General features: G+C 52.2%; 1 protein-coding gene across 1 annotated transcript; it reads left to right on the top strand.

Moving 5' to 3' along the window:
- The first annotated feature begins 1,887 nt into the window (after positions 1–1,887).
- Positions 1,888–15,504, top strand: ITGB7 (integrin subunit beta 7). Its single transcript, XM_068560637.1, has 15 exons — positions 1,888–1,905; positions 6,309–6,512; positions 8,373–8,574; positions 8,664–8,834; positions 9,752–9,993; positions 10,567–10,725; positions 11,037–11,132; positions 11,291–11,380; positions 12,422–12,574; positions 12,868–13,061; positions 13,414–13,637; positions 13,883–14,102; positions 14,236–14,444; positions 14,772–14,932; positions 15,211–15,504. The coding sequence occupies exons 2-15, from the start codon at positions 6,312–6,314 to the stop codon at positions 15,289–15,291; spliced, it is 2,403 nt and encodes an 800-aa protein (XP_068416738.1). The 5' UTR covers positions 1,888–1,905; positions 6,309–6,311; the 3' UTR covers positions 15,292–15,504.
- The last annotated feature ends 100 nt before the right edge of the window (positions 15,505–15,604 follow it).

Raw genomic sequence — 15,604 nt, 5'->3', positions numbered from 1 at the left:
ACCAGGTATTGGAGCTTTGATTGGACTCTGTGAACCTCTAGTAAGGTCCTGGGCCTCAGAGGTCTTTAGGCTATCCCCACCCCCAGTTCTGTATACATGCACATCTGCCCTTCTCTGGGGAGGAGGTCGATGCAGTTTCAATTGGTTCTCATGAGGGTCCCTGGCCCCAGAAGAAAAGAACCACGGTGTACATCTAAGTTACAGTGTTTCTGCTTTATGCCAGCCCCTCACCCCATAAGCCGCCTACCCTGCGACCCCACTATCACCTTCTGAGTCACTCCTTCTGCCCCCACCCATCTCCCTGTGACCCTGCTTGCCCTCCATGACCCCACTGTTACCTTCTGTCCTAATACCTCTCCCTGCCCCTGCATGCCTTAACCTCTGCCAACACCCCAACCTCAGCCCCATTGACTTTGGCCTCTGCCACTGCCCCCTGTGACTCCCCATGAACACCCACCCCCACCCACCTTCTTCCCTGGGACAGTGCCTTGCCTACCTGCGCCTGGCTGTCTTCACCAATGACCCGTGCATGTGGGAGAGAGAGGTTGAGGATGTGGGAGTGGCGGAGGAGAGGAGAGGGGGGAAAGCAGAAGAAGAAAGTGAAAGAAACTCTAGAGGAAACCACAGGGCCTGTGGGGAAGGAGGGGTCATTGCCATGGCAACCCTGGTTGTGGGGGAAGGGCAAGAGGTCTGAGAGCTGGTGGCTGAAGCCCACCCAGAGGAGGATGCCCTTCTCTCCAGTTGCTCCTCCTACGACCCATCTGATGTTCACTGAACACCTGCTAGGAGACGGACCCTGCGGCTTCAGTCAGTCCCTTGCCGGTGGAGGAGACAGACCTGTGAACAGACGTCATGTCCAGTTCCTTCTCAAAACTCCCTGTGGTCAAGTGTGGGCCTCAGCCTCTTTTCCCTGCAGCCTCGTCCTTGCCTGGCTCCAGCTGCCATGCCTGTGCTCAGCTTTGCACGGTTCGCCTCCTCCACCCACGTCCCGGGCCCCAGCACCGTTTGGCTCCTTGGCCCCCCAACTTCATTCTCTGAGCCTGACCCTGTGCCTGTCTCTCCAACTTCCCAGCTGTCTGGTCCTTGAATTTTTCAAAGCCTCCCACCTCCATTACTTCTCATCCACCTATTCTCTCTCTTATCGAGCCCTTAGTAAGTGCCATGTTGTCCTCTAAGCAATTGATACGAATAATCTCATTTAATTCTCACAATAATGCTATGAGTTCCACTTGACAGATGAGAAAACAGCCACAGGAAGGGTAAGTAATTTACCTAGGGTCCCACTACTAGTAAGTGATAGAGCTAGGATTTGAACTTGGGCAGTTTGGCTCCAGAGCCCGTGTAGTTAAGCACACACTGTAAGACAGTGGGCACCAGGTTTTCAGAATGAACAACAGTCACTCATTTCCCCCTCCGACAGTACTTACTGCCTCCATATTTCTTCCTTCCTGTCATGTTCCTATATGAGGAAATAGAACATCAATTTGGGAGGCAGGCAGACCTGGATTTAAATCCAGACCATCTAGTTGCTATGTGACCTCGGGCAAAATACTTTGTACTTCTAAGCCTCTACATCTGTAAAATTAGGGGGCTGGAGGGAGGTTAACACCTATGTCACGAGGTTGCTGCTGTGAGAATGAGTTGTAACATTATGATACACCCAGTACAATAACAGGTGCTCAACTGATGAGCTTCCTTGCTTCCTTCTTCCAGATCCCTGTATCATCAACTCCCTTGGCCCAATTTCACCCTTATCTGCTCCACCTTCTCCTAGGTCAGTCACCCCCACCAGCCCCAAGTCTCCCCCACCCTGGGGCGTGTCACTTCCTCCTCTGCAGCCTCCCAAATCAGTACACAAAGGCTGCTGCTACCACCGGAGGGAGGAAGGGCTGCTCCGCACGCACTGTGAGTACCAGGGCAGCAGCCCTCCTGCCTCCTCTCCTACCCGCCCAGGCCCCACCTGGTCCTAACCTCCTGGGAAGAGGGCTCTGACCTGAAGACACCCAGGGTTCAGCTGAGTCTTGAGAAAGGCTCTGAAGACCTCTCTGCATTCCCAAGGTCTCCTGTTCCCTCCTCCAGTCTCACAAGCCCTCCCTCCCCCCACCCATCCCTCTTGTGTTGGTTTCCCAAGAGTGGGACTGGAGAGAGAAAAAGGAGGTAGGGGATGCATGAGTGCTATCATTTGCTTGCCGGCTATGTGTTACGGATTATGACGAGGTAAGGTTCTCCCAATATTACTCCCCAGCTGCCATCCCTGCTGCCTGATGCCTTGTGCTTGGCTCAGGCCTCCTCCCGGTTGGTACCTTGGCCACAGATCCCACACTCCTGGAAGACTGTGGCTCAGCGGCTCAGTTCTGTCCCCTCCTTGTGACTCTGAGTGGGCAGCAGAGGGTTCCTCCTGACTTGGGAGATCCGGATGGGTTGGGGAGATGCTCTCTTTCTCAGCTGCTCAGAGGGCAGTGGGGTACGTACTGGAGTCAGAATTAAGTCCAGGAAAATGGACAACCCCAGAGGGAGAGAAGCGAAGATAGAGGAAGGCCAGAAGGAAAGAGAAAGGGGATCAGATAGAGCCCATTGGGGCTGGTGGGGAGAAGGCACAACTTTCCATGAAGATGGTGCCCAGGTTGGAGGGGAGGAAGGCAGCAAACAAAGCGAGAGGCCTGGCCTGTGTCAGTCCCTGCTCTGCTGTAGTTTGCTGGGGGACCTTGGGCAAGTCACTCACCACTCTGGGATTCAGGTTTCCATCTGCAAAAAGAGGGGGTTGAAATAGAAGATTTTGCCATTCTACGGTTAGGATCAGAGTGGGAAAGGAAGTAAAACAAAGAACTGTGAAGATAGAGAAAATTAGCTGCGAGATGGAATCAGATTTCTGACTAGGAAGGGGAGACAGAGAAAGGGAGAGACAGATTAAGAGAAGCAGGTGGCAGGTCATGTATCCTGAGGAGGGGAGAAGGGGGGTTGGGGAGGGGAGTCCAAGGGCCCCCTTTAGGGGAGATGAGTGACTCCTTTGAGCCCTCTGGGACTGTCCTATCCTGGGGGACAGTGTGGCCCGGAGCCCCACCTGTGAGAGATGAGTCAAAACTGGGCTCCGTGCTGCAGCACCCCCAGCCTCGCTGACCACAGGCGTGCCGAGACAACGAGGCTGAGGTTACGCTGAGGCTGAGCCCTGGGCTAGCCTCTCACAGGAGGGTGGAGGCTCTGTTAAATATATATCTACTACGCCTGAGGTTACAGGTGGTGGGAAGCAGGACGGGGGCGGTCAGCGACTTGGCACCACACCCCTTCGCCACACCCCGTGCAGATCATCTGGTACTGAGTCTCGGCCCAGGCTGAGAAGGATGCAGATGCTTCCCGACAAGGAGTTAGTTCAGATGCACTGCTGATGGGGACGTGAACTGGCGCAGCCCTTCAGGAGGTCATGTCAGTTATGTTGGCACTACTCACCAGTATTACAAGTGATACCTATTTATTAACCCTACAAATCCTCTTCCAGGGGTTTATCCTACAACATGCACACATGTGAAATGATAAATCCATGAATTCTCACTGCAGCGTTGTTTATAATAGTGAACAATTAGAAACAACATAAATTCCCATTACAAGAGACTAAATACAACATGGCATATCCATGCAGTGGAAATCTATATAGCTGTAAAAATGAACAAGGGAGTTTTTTATTTTCTTGGGTGGCAGGAACTCCAAGAAAACTAGTCTGACCAAGTAAGATGCAAAACTGGGTGTAAAGTATTCTAGCATTTGTTGAATTCTATTGTTTGATTCTATCATTTGAAGAGTATATATGTGTTCATGTTAGTTTGTATATACACTAAAAGTCTCTAGAAAGACTATAGGCAACAAAAGATAATAATAAATGATGGTTATTTATTTGAAGTTAAGTGTGGAAACTGGGATGGATGGGGGATAGGAGTGGGAGATTTATATCATCTTAACTTTTTGGTTTTCTAAATTGTGGTAAAATACACGTCAAATTTATAATTTTAACCATTTTAAGTGTACAGTTCAGGGGCATTAAGTACATTCACAGTGTTGTGCAACCATAACCGCTATCTAGTTCCAGAACTTTTTCTTCACTCCAAAAGGAAACTGCCCATTAAGCAGTCACTCCCCATCCTCCCCAACCCCTGGCAACCACTAAGCTACTTTCTGTTTCTATGGAGTTGTCTAGGTGGGCTATTTCATATCAATGGAGTTGTACAATATGTGGTTGTTCATGACTGGCTTTGTTCATTTAACATAATGTTTTCAAGGTTCATCAACGTTGTAGCATGTATCAGTACTTCATTCCTTTTTATGGCCAAATAATATTTCATTGTATGGATATACCACATTTTATTCATCCATTCATCAGGTGATGGGCATTTGGGTTGTTTCTACCTTTTAGCTACTGTGCATGGTACTGCGATGAACAGTATTGCACAAGTTTGTGTTTTAAACACCCATTTTCAATTCTTTTAGGGATATCCTTAGGGGTGGAATTGTCAAGTGCTAGGGTGATTCTGTGTTTTAACTTCTTAAAGAATCACCAAACTGTCTTCCACAGTTGTTGTACTGTTTTACATTCCCACCAGCAATATATGATGGCTCCATTTTCTCCACGTCCTCATCAACACTTATTTTCTATTTTTTTTTTTTTTTTGATTACAGCCATTCTAGTGGGTGTGAAGTGGTATCTTGTGGTTTTGATTTGCATTCCTCTGATGACTAATCGTGTTGAGCATCTTTTTATCTGTTGTTAGTCACCTGTCTATCTTCTTTAAAGAAACGTCAAAGTCCTTTGCACATTTTAAAACTGGGTTGTTTTTCTCTTTGTTGTTGTTAGAGTTCTTTAATATATTCTGGATACTTAACAGATACGTGATTTGCAAATATTTTCTCCCATCCTGTGGCCTGTCTTATCACTCTCTTGATAGTGTTAATGCATAAAAGTTTTAAATTTTGATGAAGTCCAATTTATCTATTTTTTCCTTCGTTGCTTGTGCTTTTGATGTCATAGCTAAGAATCCATAGTCAAGTCCAAAATCATGATGATTTATCCCTATATTTTCTTCTAAGAGTTTCATAGTTTTAAGAACTTATACTTAGGTCTTTGGTCCATTTTCAGTTAATTTTTGTATATGTTGTGAGGTAGGAGTCCAACTTCATTCTTTTACATGTGGATATCCAGTCATCCCAGTACCATTTGTTGAAGACTATTCTTTCTGTATTGAATGGTTTGGCATCTTCGTTGAAAATCAACTGACCATAAGGGATGGATTTATTTCTGAACTCTCAATTCTGTTCCATTGATCTATTTGCCTATCCTTATGCCAATACCACACTGTCTTGATTACTGCGGCTCTGCAGTAAGTTTTGAAAGTGAGAAGTGTGAGTCCAACTTTGTTCTTCTTTTTCAAGATATTTTGGCTATTCATGCAATTCCATGTGAATTTTAGGATCAGCTTTTCCATTTCTATAAAAACGGCCATTGGGATTTAACTTTTTGATTTTTGAAGCATGGTAATAAATTGCCTATTCAAATTTTTAATCTAGATCCCCTTTGTGCAATGTACAGGAAAGAGAAATTTTTACCAAACCTGGCCTTCCTTCCTCCATTATCCCAGACCTTTAGACAGTTCTTCTTATGGTCTAATCTTTATTCCTCTTGCTACCATGTCAGTCAATTACAGCTGACTTTCCCTGCCTCTTTCATATACTCCCTCATCTGCTCCAGCTTTATTTCCTCTCATTCCTAATCCCTGACTTTTTCCCCTTATTTAGAGCCCCTGACCCTCTTCCTTTAGAATCCAAGGTTATAAAAGCTAGAAGGGCTGTCAGATTATTTTTTCAACTCCCTTACTTTACGGTTGTGGAAACTAAGGCTCAGAGAGAAAATCTGACTTGACACCAGCCAGTGAGTGACTGAGGCAGGACCAGACCTGGTCCATTTCCTGTTTGGTTCTCTTTCCACTATGGCTTGGAATCTTGGTGAATAGACCTGTGTGCAGACCTTAGTGCCTCCAGGTCCACTCTCCAGACTCTTAAGTTGGCTATTTTGTCCACTCTGGCCTCATGAAGTCTGCACGCACGAGGGTTGGGTCTTTTCCAAGGCTCCTACCCTAGCCTGGGATCTGCCCCTTCCTGCCATTTTGAAGAAACTGCTGAATCCACAGGAGGAAGTGAAACTATGGGGAGAGATAAAGAGTTGGGGTAGAGTTTTGAGAGGGACAACCACAGGCTAAGTTTAGAGGGCTGAGAGCTTGGGGGCCCTCGCTGAGGACCCACATGTCCCCCTTTATGTCCTATTACAGACCATGGTGGCTTTGTCAATGGTCCTTGTTTTCCTGCTGGCCCTGAGCAGAGGTGAAAGTGAACTGGACACCAAGATCTCATCCCCACAGGAGACCACAGAATGGCGGGCTCCTGGGCTGTACCCACCCGGGTCCTGCCAGCCAGCTCCCTCCTGTCAAAAGTGCATCCTCTCACACCCGAGCTGTGCATGGTGCAAGCAACTGGTAAAGATGGGTCTGTGGCCTTTGAACCAAGTGTTATGTGTGTGTACAGCCTGGATGTACGAGTGTGATTGTGTGGGCACGTATGTGACTTTCTGGGTGCACACTGTAGTTCTGTGTGTGACTGAGTTTGTGCACATAGGACTCCTGTCTGATTGTATGTGTGTGTATGTGTGTGTGCATATACATGCACTCAAGTTTCCTGCGCATGTATGTTTATGTCTGTATCTGTGTATTTGTGTATATGTGGAGAAGACTTGTGACCATAAATTTGGAGGAAGCATGTTCCTGCTGGAACACATGCTTGTGTATAGGGAGAGGGATCTTTTGTGGGTGTACATGTGAGAAAGTGTATTTGTCAGCTTGGGCTGTCATAGCAAAATACCATAGACTAGGGGGCTTAAGCAACAGGAATTTATTTCTCACAGTTCTGGAGGATGTGAAATCCAAGATCAAGGTGGTAGCTGATTCAGTTCCTGGTGAGAACTCTCTTCCTGGCTTGCAGATGGGCTGCGGACAAGCTCTCTGGTGTCTCTTCTTATAGGGATCTAATCCCATCATACGGGTTCTACCCTCATGACCTCATCTAACCCTAATTTCTTCTCAAAGGCCCCATCTCCAAATATCATCATGTTGGGGGTCAGTCCACTGCAGAAAGTATGTGATTGGGTCTCTGGATCTGTGTTGGGGGTGGGGCATGTTCCTAGGTATGTAGCAGCCTGTGACTGGGAGGGTAGAAAGGAAGGAGCTGGAAGCCTGTGGGCTTTGGGGGAAAGGCTTGAGCTACCTAAGCGACAAGAAGGATGCTGGGGAGAGGGTGTCTCCCTGGCTGGTCAAACAAGACTGTTCTTTGTTTTTTTTTAATTTTTTGGGAAATTTTAATTAATTAATTAATTTTTGGCCATGCCATGCGGCATGGCATGTGGGATCTTAGCTCCCCGACCAGGGATCAAACCAGCGCCACCCACCTCCATTGGAAGCAGGGAGTCTTGACCACCAGGGAAGTCCCAGGCTGTTCTTTTGTTTATGCCTTAAAGAGACAGGGCTCATGGTGTAGCAGAGCATGAGGGGTGCCTGAACTGGAGGGTGGGCAGAACTGTCTCTCTCACAGGAAGATGGAGAGTTAGATGAGATAAGAAATGAGGGCACACTCACTAGGAGGCAGAGCCACAAAACTGAGTGGATCCAGGGGAAATGCACATAGTGAATCTGGGAGGCCAGGAGGGGGAAGACTCAGAGTCAGCGGGAGGCAGAGGCCAGAGGTGCCAGACAGGGACTCTTGGGACAGCTGGGTATGTCTGTCTCCTCCAATCCCCCGACCAGAGGCTGGCACCCGGGTCAGCTGAGAAGCCACTCTAACCATTTCCTTCCCCTGTGGCTTCCCAGCCAGTGCCAGGGGTACCAGACACATTCAGGGGGAGCGGGGGGTTCTCTCCTGTCCCTATCCTTCCCCTTCCCAGGGACTGTGGGTCTTAGTCTGACCCCCTTCCCATTTTGGCCTGAGCATTCAGGGGAGGTTGGACTAGGAGGTCAGGCTCCTCCTTTTTTAATGGCAGTGAGGTCCCTGAGATCTCAACAGGAAGTCTGTGGCACTGGGGGAGTGGAGAGGTAGGGTGTCTGGGGAAAGGGGGCATCCAGATAAGGGTAGGAGAAGGGGGGGTGCTGTAGGAAGTGGGCTCTGACAAGGAAGAAAGGACGGTGTTCAAGGGTAGCTGTGGAAGGGAGGGGAGGGAATCAGGGGGGCCCAGGGAGTTGCCTGACAGGGGAGGGCTTGGAAGTGGCCGGGATGCCAGGGTGGTTCTGGGAGCAGGGCTGAGGGGTCCAGGGGACTAGGGTCCCGACGCGCCTCCCCTTGCGGCACAGAACTTCACGGCGTCCGGGGAGGCAGAGGTGCGCCGCTGCGCCCTGCGAGAGGAGCTGCTGGCCCGGGGCTGCCCCCCGGGGGAGCTGGAGGAGCCCCGCGGCCGGCAGGAGGTGCTGCAGGACGAGCCGCTCAGCCAGGGCACCCGCGGCGAGGGGGCCACCCAGCTGGCACCGCAGCGGGTCCGGGTCACGCTGCGGCCGGGTGAGTTAGGGGGTGGTGGGCCGCCGGGCCCCGGGCTGGGCTGGGATTCCACCGCGCCCCACCGACCTCCCCACTACCTCCACCCCCAGGAGAGCCCCAGCAGCTCCGCGTCCGCTTCCTTCGAGCTGAGGGATACCCTGTGGACCTGTACTACCTTATGGACCTGAGCTACTCCATGAAGGACGACCTGGAGCGCGTGCGCCAGCTTGGGCACGCGCTGCTGGTGAGGTTGCAGGAAGTCACCCACTCCGTGCGCATTGGTGAGCCCAGCAGAGCCCTGCTCCGCACCTGCTGGCCCTCTGCCTCTAACCAACCGCCACCCTAGCTTCTGCCAATGTCTAGGACACACAAGGGCCCCACCTGCCCTCTCCCATTTTTTTCTGTTTTTTTTCAAGAAAGTAAAGCGAGGGTTTACTTAAGTGAAAGTATGCTCTCAAGGGAAGAGCAGGGAGACTCAGGTGAGTAGCTGCCCTGAGTTTTTTTTGCCAGCCGGTTATGTGGGGCGTAGAAATGAAGGGGCAGAATATTCACTGTGCCGTCTCCCCGTGTTTAACGGACCTGGCCAGGCCACGGGTTCCTGACATCTCTCCCCAAAGACATCTATCTTCTAGGTCAGAGCTAGAGGGGGTTTAAGAGACTGTCCAGTAGGACCCCTCATTTTACTGGAAGGGTAACTGAGGCCTTGAGTTTGGAGAGACTGTGTTCAGACAGCTCCCAGGGTCAGACAGTGCCCTAGATGCACCCACCTGGACACTGCCCTGATGCCACTTCTCAGGCCCCGTGTCTCCTGGACAAGGTCTAAATGCCATTATCCCTGCTGTACATTCTGCACTCATCCCTCCCGTTCAAGATCCCCTCCTTCATCTTATGCTGCTGCTACACCGCACACCCGTGCATTCTTCCCCAGCTTTAACCAACCCCCTGCCTGCCCACCGCAGTGCCCTCCTCATCTCCATCCTCCACTTCCCTGAACCTGTGCTCTCACCCCTTTGCCCCTGCTGGGTCCTGGGTCCCCGCCCTCTAGGAGCACCCTCTCCCATCACCTCCGCTATGACTGTCCCCAGCCCACCACTTCCCATGGACTCCCCTCCTGAGTCCTCAGCAGTGCCCCACCCCGCCCTGCATCCTGCTGCTGTCCAGTGACTTCTGGCACTGCCTTCATGACTCCTCCTCCCAGGCTTTGGTTCCTTCGTGGACAAAATGGTGCTGCCCTTCGTGAGCACAGTGCCCTCCAAGCTTCGCCACCCCTGCCCCACCCGGCTGGAGCGCTGCCAGCCGCCCTTCAGCTTTCACCATGTGCTATCCCTCACGGGGGATGCTAAGGCCTTCGAACGGGAGGTGGGACGCCAGAGCGTGTCCGGCAACCTGGACTTGCCTGAAGGTGGCTTTGATGCCATTCTGCAGGCTGCCCTCTGCCAGGTGAGGGGGTGGGGAGGGGCCCTGAGCCTGAAGGGCTGCTTGGGGCCCGAGATGGCCACCTATGGTTATGCAGTTCACAATTCTAGGGGGTGGTCTTTGTATTATAGTCCCTGTAGTTTGCATATCTATTTTGACAATTTGCTGGTGGATTGGAGTAAAATGTCTTGAGGAAGAGGTGTGTTTTTTTTTTTTTGATGTGGACCATTTTTAAAGTCTTTATTGAATTTGTTACAATATTGCTTCTGTTTTATGTTTTGGTTTTTTTGGCCGCGAGGCATGTGGGATCTTAGCTCCCCAACCAGGGATGGAACCTGCACCCCCCTGCATTGGAAGGCGAAGTCTTAACCACTGGACCGCCAGGGAAGTCCCGAGGCGTGTTTTTCTAATTCACAAGAAGGCCTCCACTAGCAGCAACCCTGTTTGAGGGGCTGGGGAGAAGCAGGGAGCTGGAGACAAGGGGCTGGACAAACTGACCAGAACAAGGCTGGCCAAATCCTTGCTCCTAGAGCAGGCGGGGGTGGCTCAAGGGCCATCCATGCCCAAGTGCACAGCCTACCCACCATCCCACCCCAGGAGCAGATTGGCTGGAGAAATGTGTCCCGGCTACTGGTGTTCACTTCAGATGACACATTCCACACAGCTGGGGATGGCAAGTTGGGTGGCATTTTCATGCCCAGCGACGGGCACTGCCACTTGGACAGCAATGGCCTCTACAGTCGCAGCCCAGAGTTTGTGAGTCGCCACCCTCACCTGCCCCGCTCCATCAGAGCCACACCTCCTCTCCTCCCAGGAACCCACCCTCCAGCCTCACTGTCCTTACGGGTGATGACCACCCTGCCATCTTCCCCAGAAGTTCCTCCTCTCCATGTCCCCCCACTGCTCAGACAAACCCAAGTCACTCCACTCCCTGGCCCTTCCCTCCTTCTTGCCAAGCCTCCAGGGCTCTTCTAGCTGGTGGAACCCTGGATTTCCTGGGTTGAGGGCACCTTGCGTGTTGTGAGGGGGACTTGGGGCGCTCACCTTGTCCTGACTCCCTGCTCCAGGACTACCCCTCCGTGGGTCAGGTAGCCCAGGCCCTCTCTGCGGCAAACATCCAGCCCATCTTTGCTGTCACTGGTGCCACACTGCCTGTCTACCAGGTGAGAGTTGTCTGAATGCCAAACCCTCGCACTCCCAGCCTTTCTCACTTCCCTCACAGGCCCATTCTCCTTCCCCCATATGCCCTCCTTCCAGACCCCCAGAAGCTTATTTCCCTAGAGCTGTGACCCACCATTTCCCTCAACTCCTCACGTCGCAGGAGCTGAGTAAGCTGATTCCCAAGTCCGCAGTGGGGGAGCTGAGTGAGGACTCCAGCAATGTGGTCCAGCTCATCATGGATGCTTATAATGTGAGGGGCCAGCGTGGGGGGAGGGGGAGGGTGGGCGCTGGGGAAAGGTGGAAAGGGACCCTCAGGTGGGGTGGCAGAACTAAAAGGGGACGATCACTTTTTGTGTAACACTCCACAGCTCCTACCTACAGTTTGCATGTGGCTGTCATTAACAGCTCATTCACTCAGTCAGTCTTGCATTCACAAATCTTAAGTGCCTGATTTGTGCAGAGCATGGAGCCCTGCTCTGGGCAAGGAAGGGAATTAGCATTGATTGAGCTTTTATTTCATGCCAAGCACTGTCCTGAGTACACACACAGTTTGCTGTCTCACTTATCCCACTAAAACCCCTGCTTGGAAACTAGTGTTCCAATTTTATCGATGGGGATACAGACACAGGGAGGCTAAGTGACTTGCCCAAGGTCACAGAGATAACAGATGGAATGGCTGGCACTTGTCCCCCAGTCAGTCTGTACATAAAGAATGTGACATCTGGAGACTGCCTTCACTAAGCTTATAAATAATTCAGAGATATTCTTCACAGGAACCATAGAATTTTACAGGTAGAAGGAACCATAAAAATTTGTGTTTCTTGCGTTTAGGTCTTATCCCTGCAACTAGACTGTAGCCTTATTGATAACAGGGACCATGTTCTAAACCCATGGCCAGAAAATTTGAGACAATATCAAATTTCCCAGGACAAACTCCATTGAAAGCATCTGCCCTTTAGACCTTGTATGCACACCGGTTATGTGTCCTGATCTGGGGTTTGAAAAACATAGCCACTGCACGTTCACAGTGCTGGCCAGCCCCTGACCCCCGGCAGGCCTTTGCTGCAGCTGCACTGAAATGCTGTTTTAGAAGCCTCTGGATTCTGTGTTCTCACTCAAGGTTATCACAGGTCCTTCCTGCAGAAACTCCTCCTGACTGGGCAGAATGGAAGGAGTCCCCAGGTGGGCTGAGGGCAGGCTTCTGGCAGGATTTGGAACAGCTGGAGAGGGTATGAGGTGGAGTTGGAGTCCTGCCTTCACATGGTTACTCTCTCTTTCTCCCTTTCCACAGAGCCTATCATCCACTGTGACCCTTGAACATGAACGCTCTCTACTCCCTCCCGGGGTCCGCATCTCTTACGATTCTCAGTGTGGGGGTCCCGAGAAGAGACAGGATGAGGCTGGTGACAGGGGCCAGTGCAACCACGTCCGAATCAACCAGACAGTGAGAAGGAAGGGCGTGGGGGTGGGAGTGGGAAATTGAGCAGGCAGGGAGAGATGGAGGACAGGCCCAGGAAGCAAAGCAAAAAGCATGGGGTAGCCTTCCACCCATCCTTTCTGAGGAGCTTTAACGAGCAGCCTCCTCAAGAGTGTTTCTAGGAGATGGGTGTTAGCACGACCCTATCCCTTCGTTTACTAGGAAGTAGGGTTCTGGATGACCAGTGTGTTTGGTGTGTGTCCGTGCACATACAGGAGTGCACATGATCTTAGTTTGATTTCCGCCTGCCCCGTCCTCAGGTGAATTTTCTGGTTACTCTCCAAGCTACCCACTGCCTCCCAGAGCCCCATCTGCTGAGGTTCCGAGCCCGTGGCTTCTCAGAGGAGCTGACTGTGGAGTTGCACACACTGTGTGACTGTAACTGCAGTGACACCCAGCTCCAGGCTCCTCACTGCAGTGACGGCCAGGGGCACCTACAATGCGGGGTGTGCAGGTGAGGGCCTCCTGCTTCCCTTCACCTATATGGCTCCCCTGTATTCCTCCTCCCTTGCCTTCCCTCCTCCCACTGGCGTCTCTAGACGTCTTGTTCGTAGACATCCCAAGACTCCACCCTGATTTTCACCTCCTGAAGCTTCTCAGAAATGCCAAACCCTCCCCTCCACCAGAACTCCCCCCCCCACCCCCTCTATACACCTTGGTGCTCCATTATATTCTGGCCTCCTGTCAGCCGCTGGTGGCTCTCCAACTATCTTGAGATCTTGGGTTTAGAGGATTCTGGGAAAGGCAGGTCAAGGCATGGTCAAAATCTATGACTCCCCTTTCCCTCCCCTGCCTTCCCCTCCCAGCTGTGTCCCTGGCCACCTGGGTCGGCTCTGTGAGTGCTCTGAGGCCGAGTTGTCCTCCCTGGATCTGGAATCTGGGTGTCGAGCCCCCAATGGCACAGGGCCCCTGTGCAGTGGGAGGGGACGGTGCCAGTGTGGACGCTGCACCTGCAGCGGACAGAGCTCTGGACGTCTGTGTGAATGTGATGATGCCAGCTGTGAGCGACACGAGGGAATCCTCTGTGGAGGTACCTGGAGACTTTGGGGAGGATGGGGTCACAGTGGCTTCCCCAAGGGTGTTTAGGCTCTGGGAACTTCTCTGCACTAAGGGGAGGAATCAAGGATTCTGGTGTAGGGGTTGGAGGGTATCCGGCACACTTGAGAGGGAAGTGGATGCACAGGAACAGGTCAGCTCTAGGCAGCCTGTGGTGGCATGGGATATCCAATGCCTGTGGGGAGGATAGTTGTCACCCTGCGTGTGGCTCTGCCTCAGGCTTTGGCCGCTGCCAATGTGGAGTGTGTCACTGTCACGCCAATCGCACGGGCAGAGCATGCGAATGCAGCGGGGACACAGACAACTGTGTCAGTCCCGAGGGAGGGCTGTGCAATGGGCGTGGATACTGCACCTGCAACCGCTGCCAGTGCTTGGACGGCTATTACGGTGCCCTATGTGATCAGTGCTCAGGCTGCAAGACGCCATGCGAGAGACACAGGTGAGCCCTCAGGCCTTCCGCCTTGGGAACAGGGGCACAGGGCTCGTTGAGCCCCTCCCACCCACCTGCTCTTTCTGCATGTGGTTTGGGTGACATCTGTCCAGCTGGTAACTTACTGGCACCCGCTGGACAGGGACTGCGCAGAGTGTGGCGCCTTTGGGACTGGTCCTCTGGCCATGAATTGCAGCCTGGCGTGTGCCCATGCCAACGTGACTCTGGCTTTGGCCCCTATTCTGGATGATGGCTGGTGCAAAGAGAGGACCCACGACAACCAGCTCTTCTTCTTCCTGGCAGAGGATGAAGCCAGAGGCAGGGTCATGCTGACAGTGAGACCCCCGGAAAGTAAGTGGGCAGGGATGCTGTGGACGTGCCAGATGGGGCCCTGGAAGTTTAATGGGTAGGGCCTCAGAACTCTGGAGGTAAAGACAATGGGAAATCAGGCTGGGAGTTGAAGCAGAGCTAATGAATCCAGGCAAAAGTGCAGGTGCTGGACCAAACAGACAAGGCTAAGGCCCTGAGCACTGGGATAACCTTGGACCCTGTGGAGGTTCCCTTTGTTTTCAATAACAGGCAGGCCTGGGGAGGCTGGATGAGGCTGGACACACTGTGGTAACTGGTGATCAATTCCTAGGCCCCGGCCCCCAGAAGTCTCTTGTTTCTTTCCCATAGAGGGGGCAGACCACACCCAAATCATCGTGCTGGGCTGTGTGGGGGGCATCGTGGCAGTGGGACTGGGGTTGGTCCTGGCTTATCGGCTCTCGGTGGAAATCTACGACCGCCGAGAATACAGTCGTTTTGAAAAGGAGCAGCAGCTGCTCAAGTGGAAGCAGGTGAGGCTGCCGCCTACCCCACTGGGTGAGGTTTTCCTTGCTTCCCCTGGTTAGGGGGGCTTTGCTTTCTGCTTCACCGTCTCACCCTCCACCCTGACTCGGTCTACTTAGCCGCCCCCCCGCTGGCCTAGCCCTCCTCTGTGGGCTTACTCTGGTTCCTCTGCTAATTTCCATCAGCTCTTGGGGTCCTCCTGCTCAAGTTCTAGGCTGGCCTCTCAGGACTAGATAAAAGCAGAGTCCTGGGACTTTTCCTCATCATTTCCAACTTCTTTCCCCAGGACAACAATCCTCTCTACAAGAGCGCCATCACGACCACTGTCAACCCCTGCTTTCAAGAGGCGGAAAGCGCCCCTCTCTGAAGTGGGGAGGGACACTCACTGCAGGGCTCTTCTCTGGGATGGAGGGAATTGGGGCATGGGGTCTCTCAGTCAGCAGCTTGGTAGGGGGCTAATCCGCTGCTGAGTGGTCACCCATACTTCATTCTTAGAGTGACACCGGAGAGGACTACCTTCTGCTGCAACCTTGCTTCCCTACCTCAGAAGTGGGGGCTACCCCCCATGTATACAATAAAGAGTCTTACCTCAGAGCACACCTGTCAGTTTGCTTTACCCCAAGGCCAGAGCAGGTTGTAGAGCCTGGGCCTCAGGAAGGCTCTTGTGCATTCCTCCTCCT

Source organism: Eschrichtius robustus, chromosome 13 (assembly GCF_028021215.1).
Source record: "Eschrichtius robustus isolate mEscRob2 chromosome 13, mEscRob2.pri, whole genome shotgun sequence".
In the NCBI taxonomy this organism is placed as follows: domain Eukaryota; kingdom Metazoa; phylum Chordata; class Mammalia; order Artiodactyla; family Eschrichtiidae; genus Eschrichtius; species Eschrichtius robustus.
Note: the sequence above shows the minus strand (reverse complement) of the source record. Positions and strands in the feature narration are given on the sequence as shown.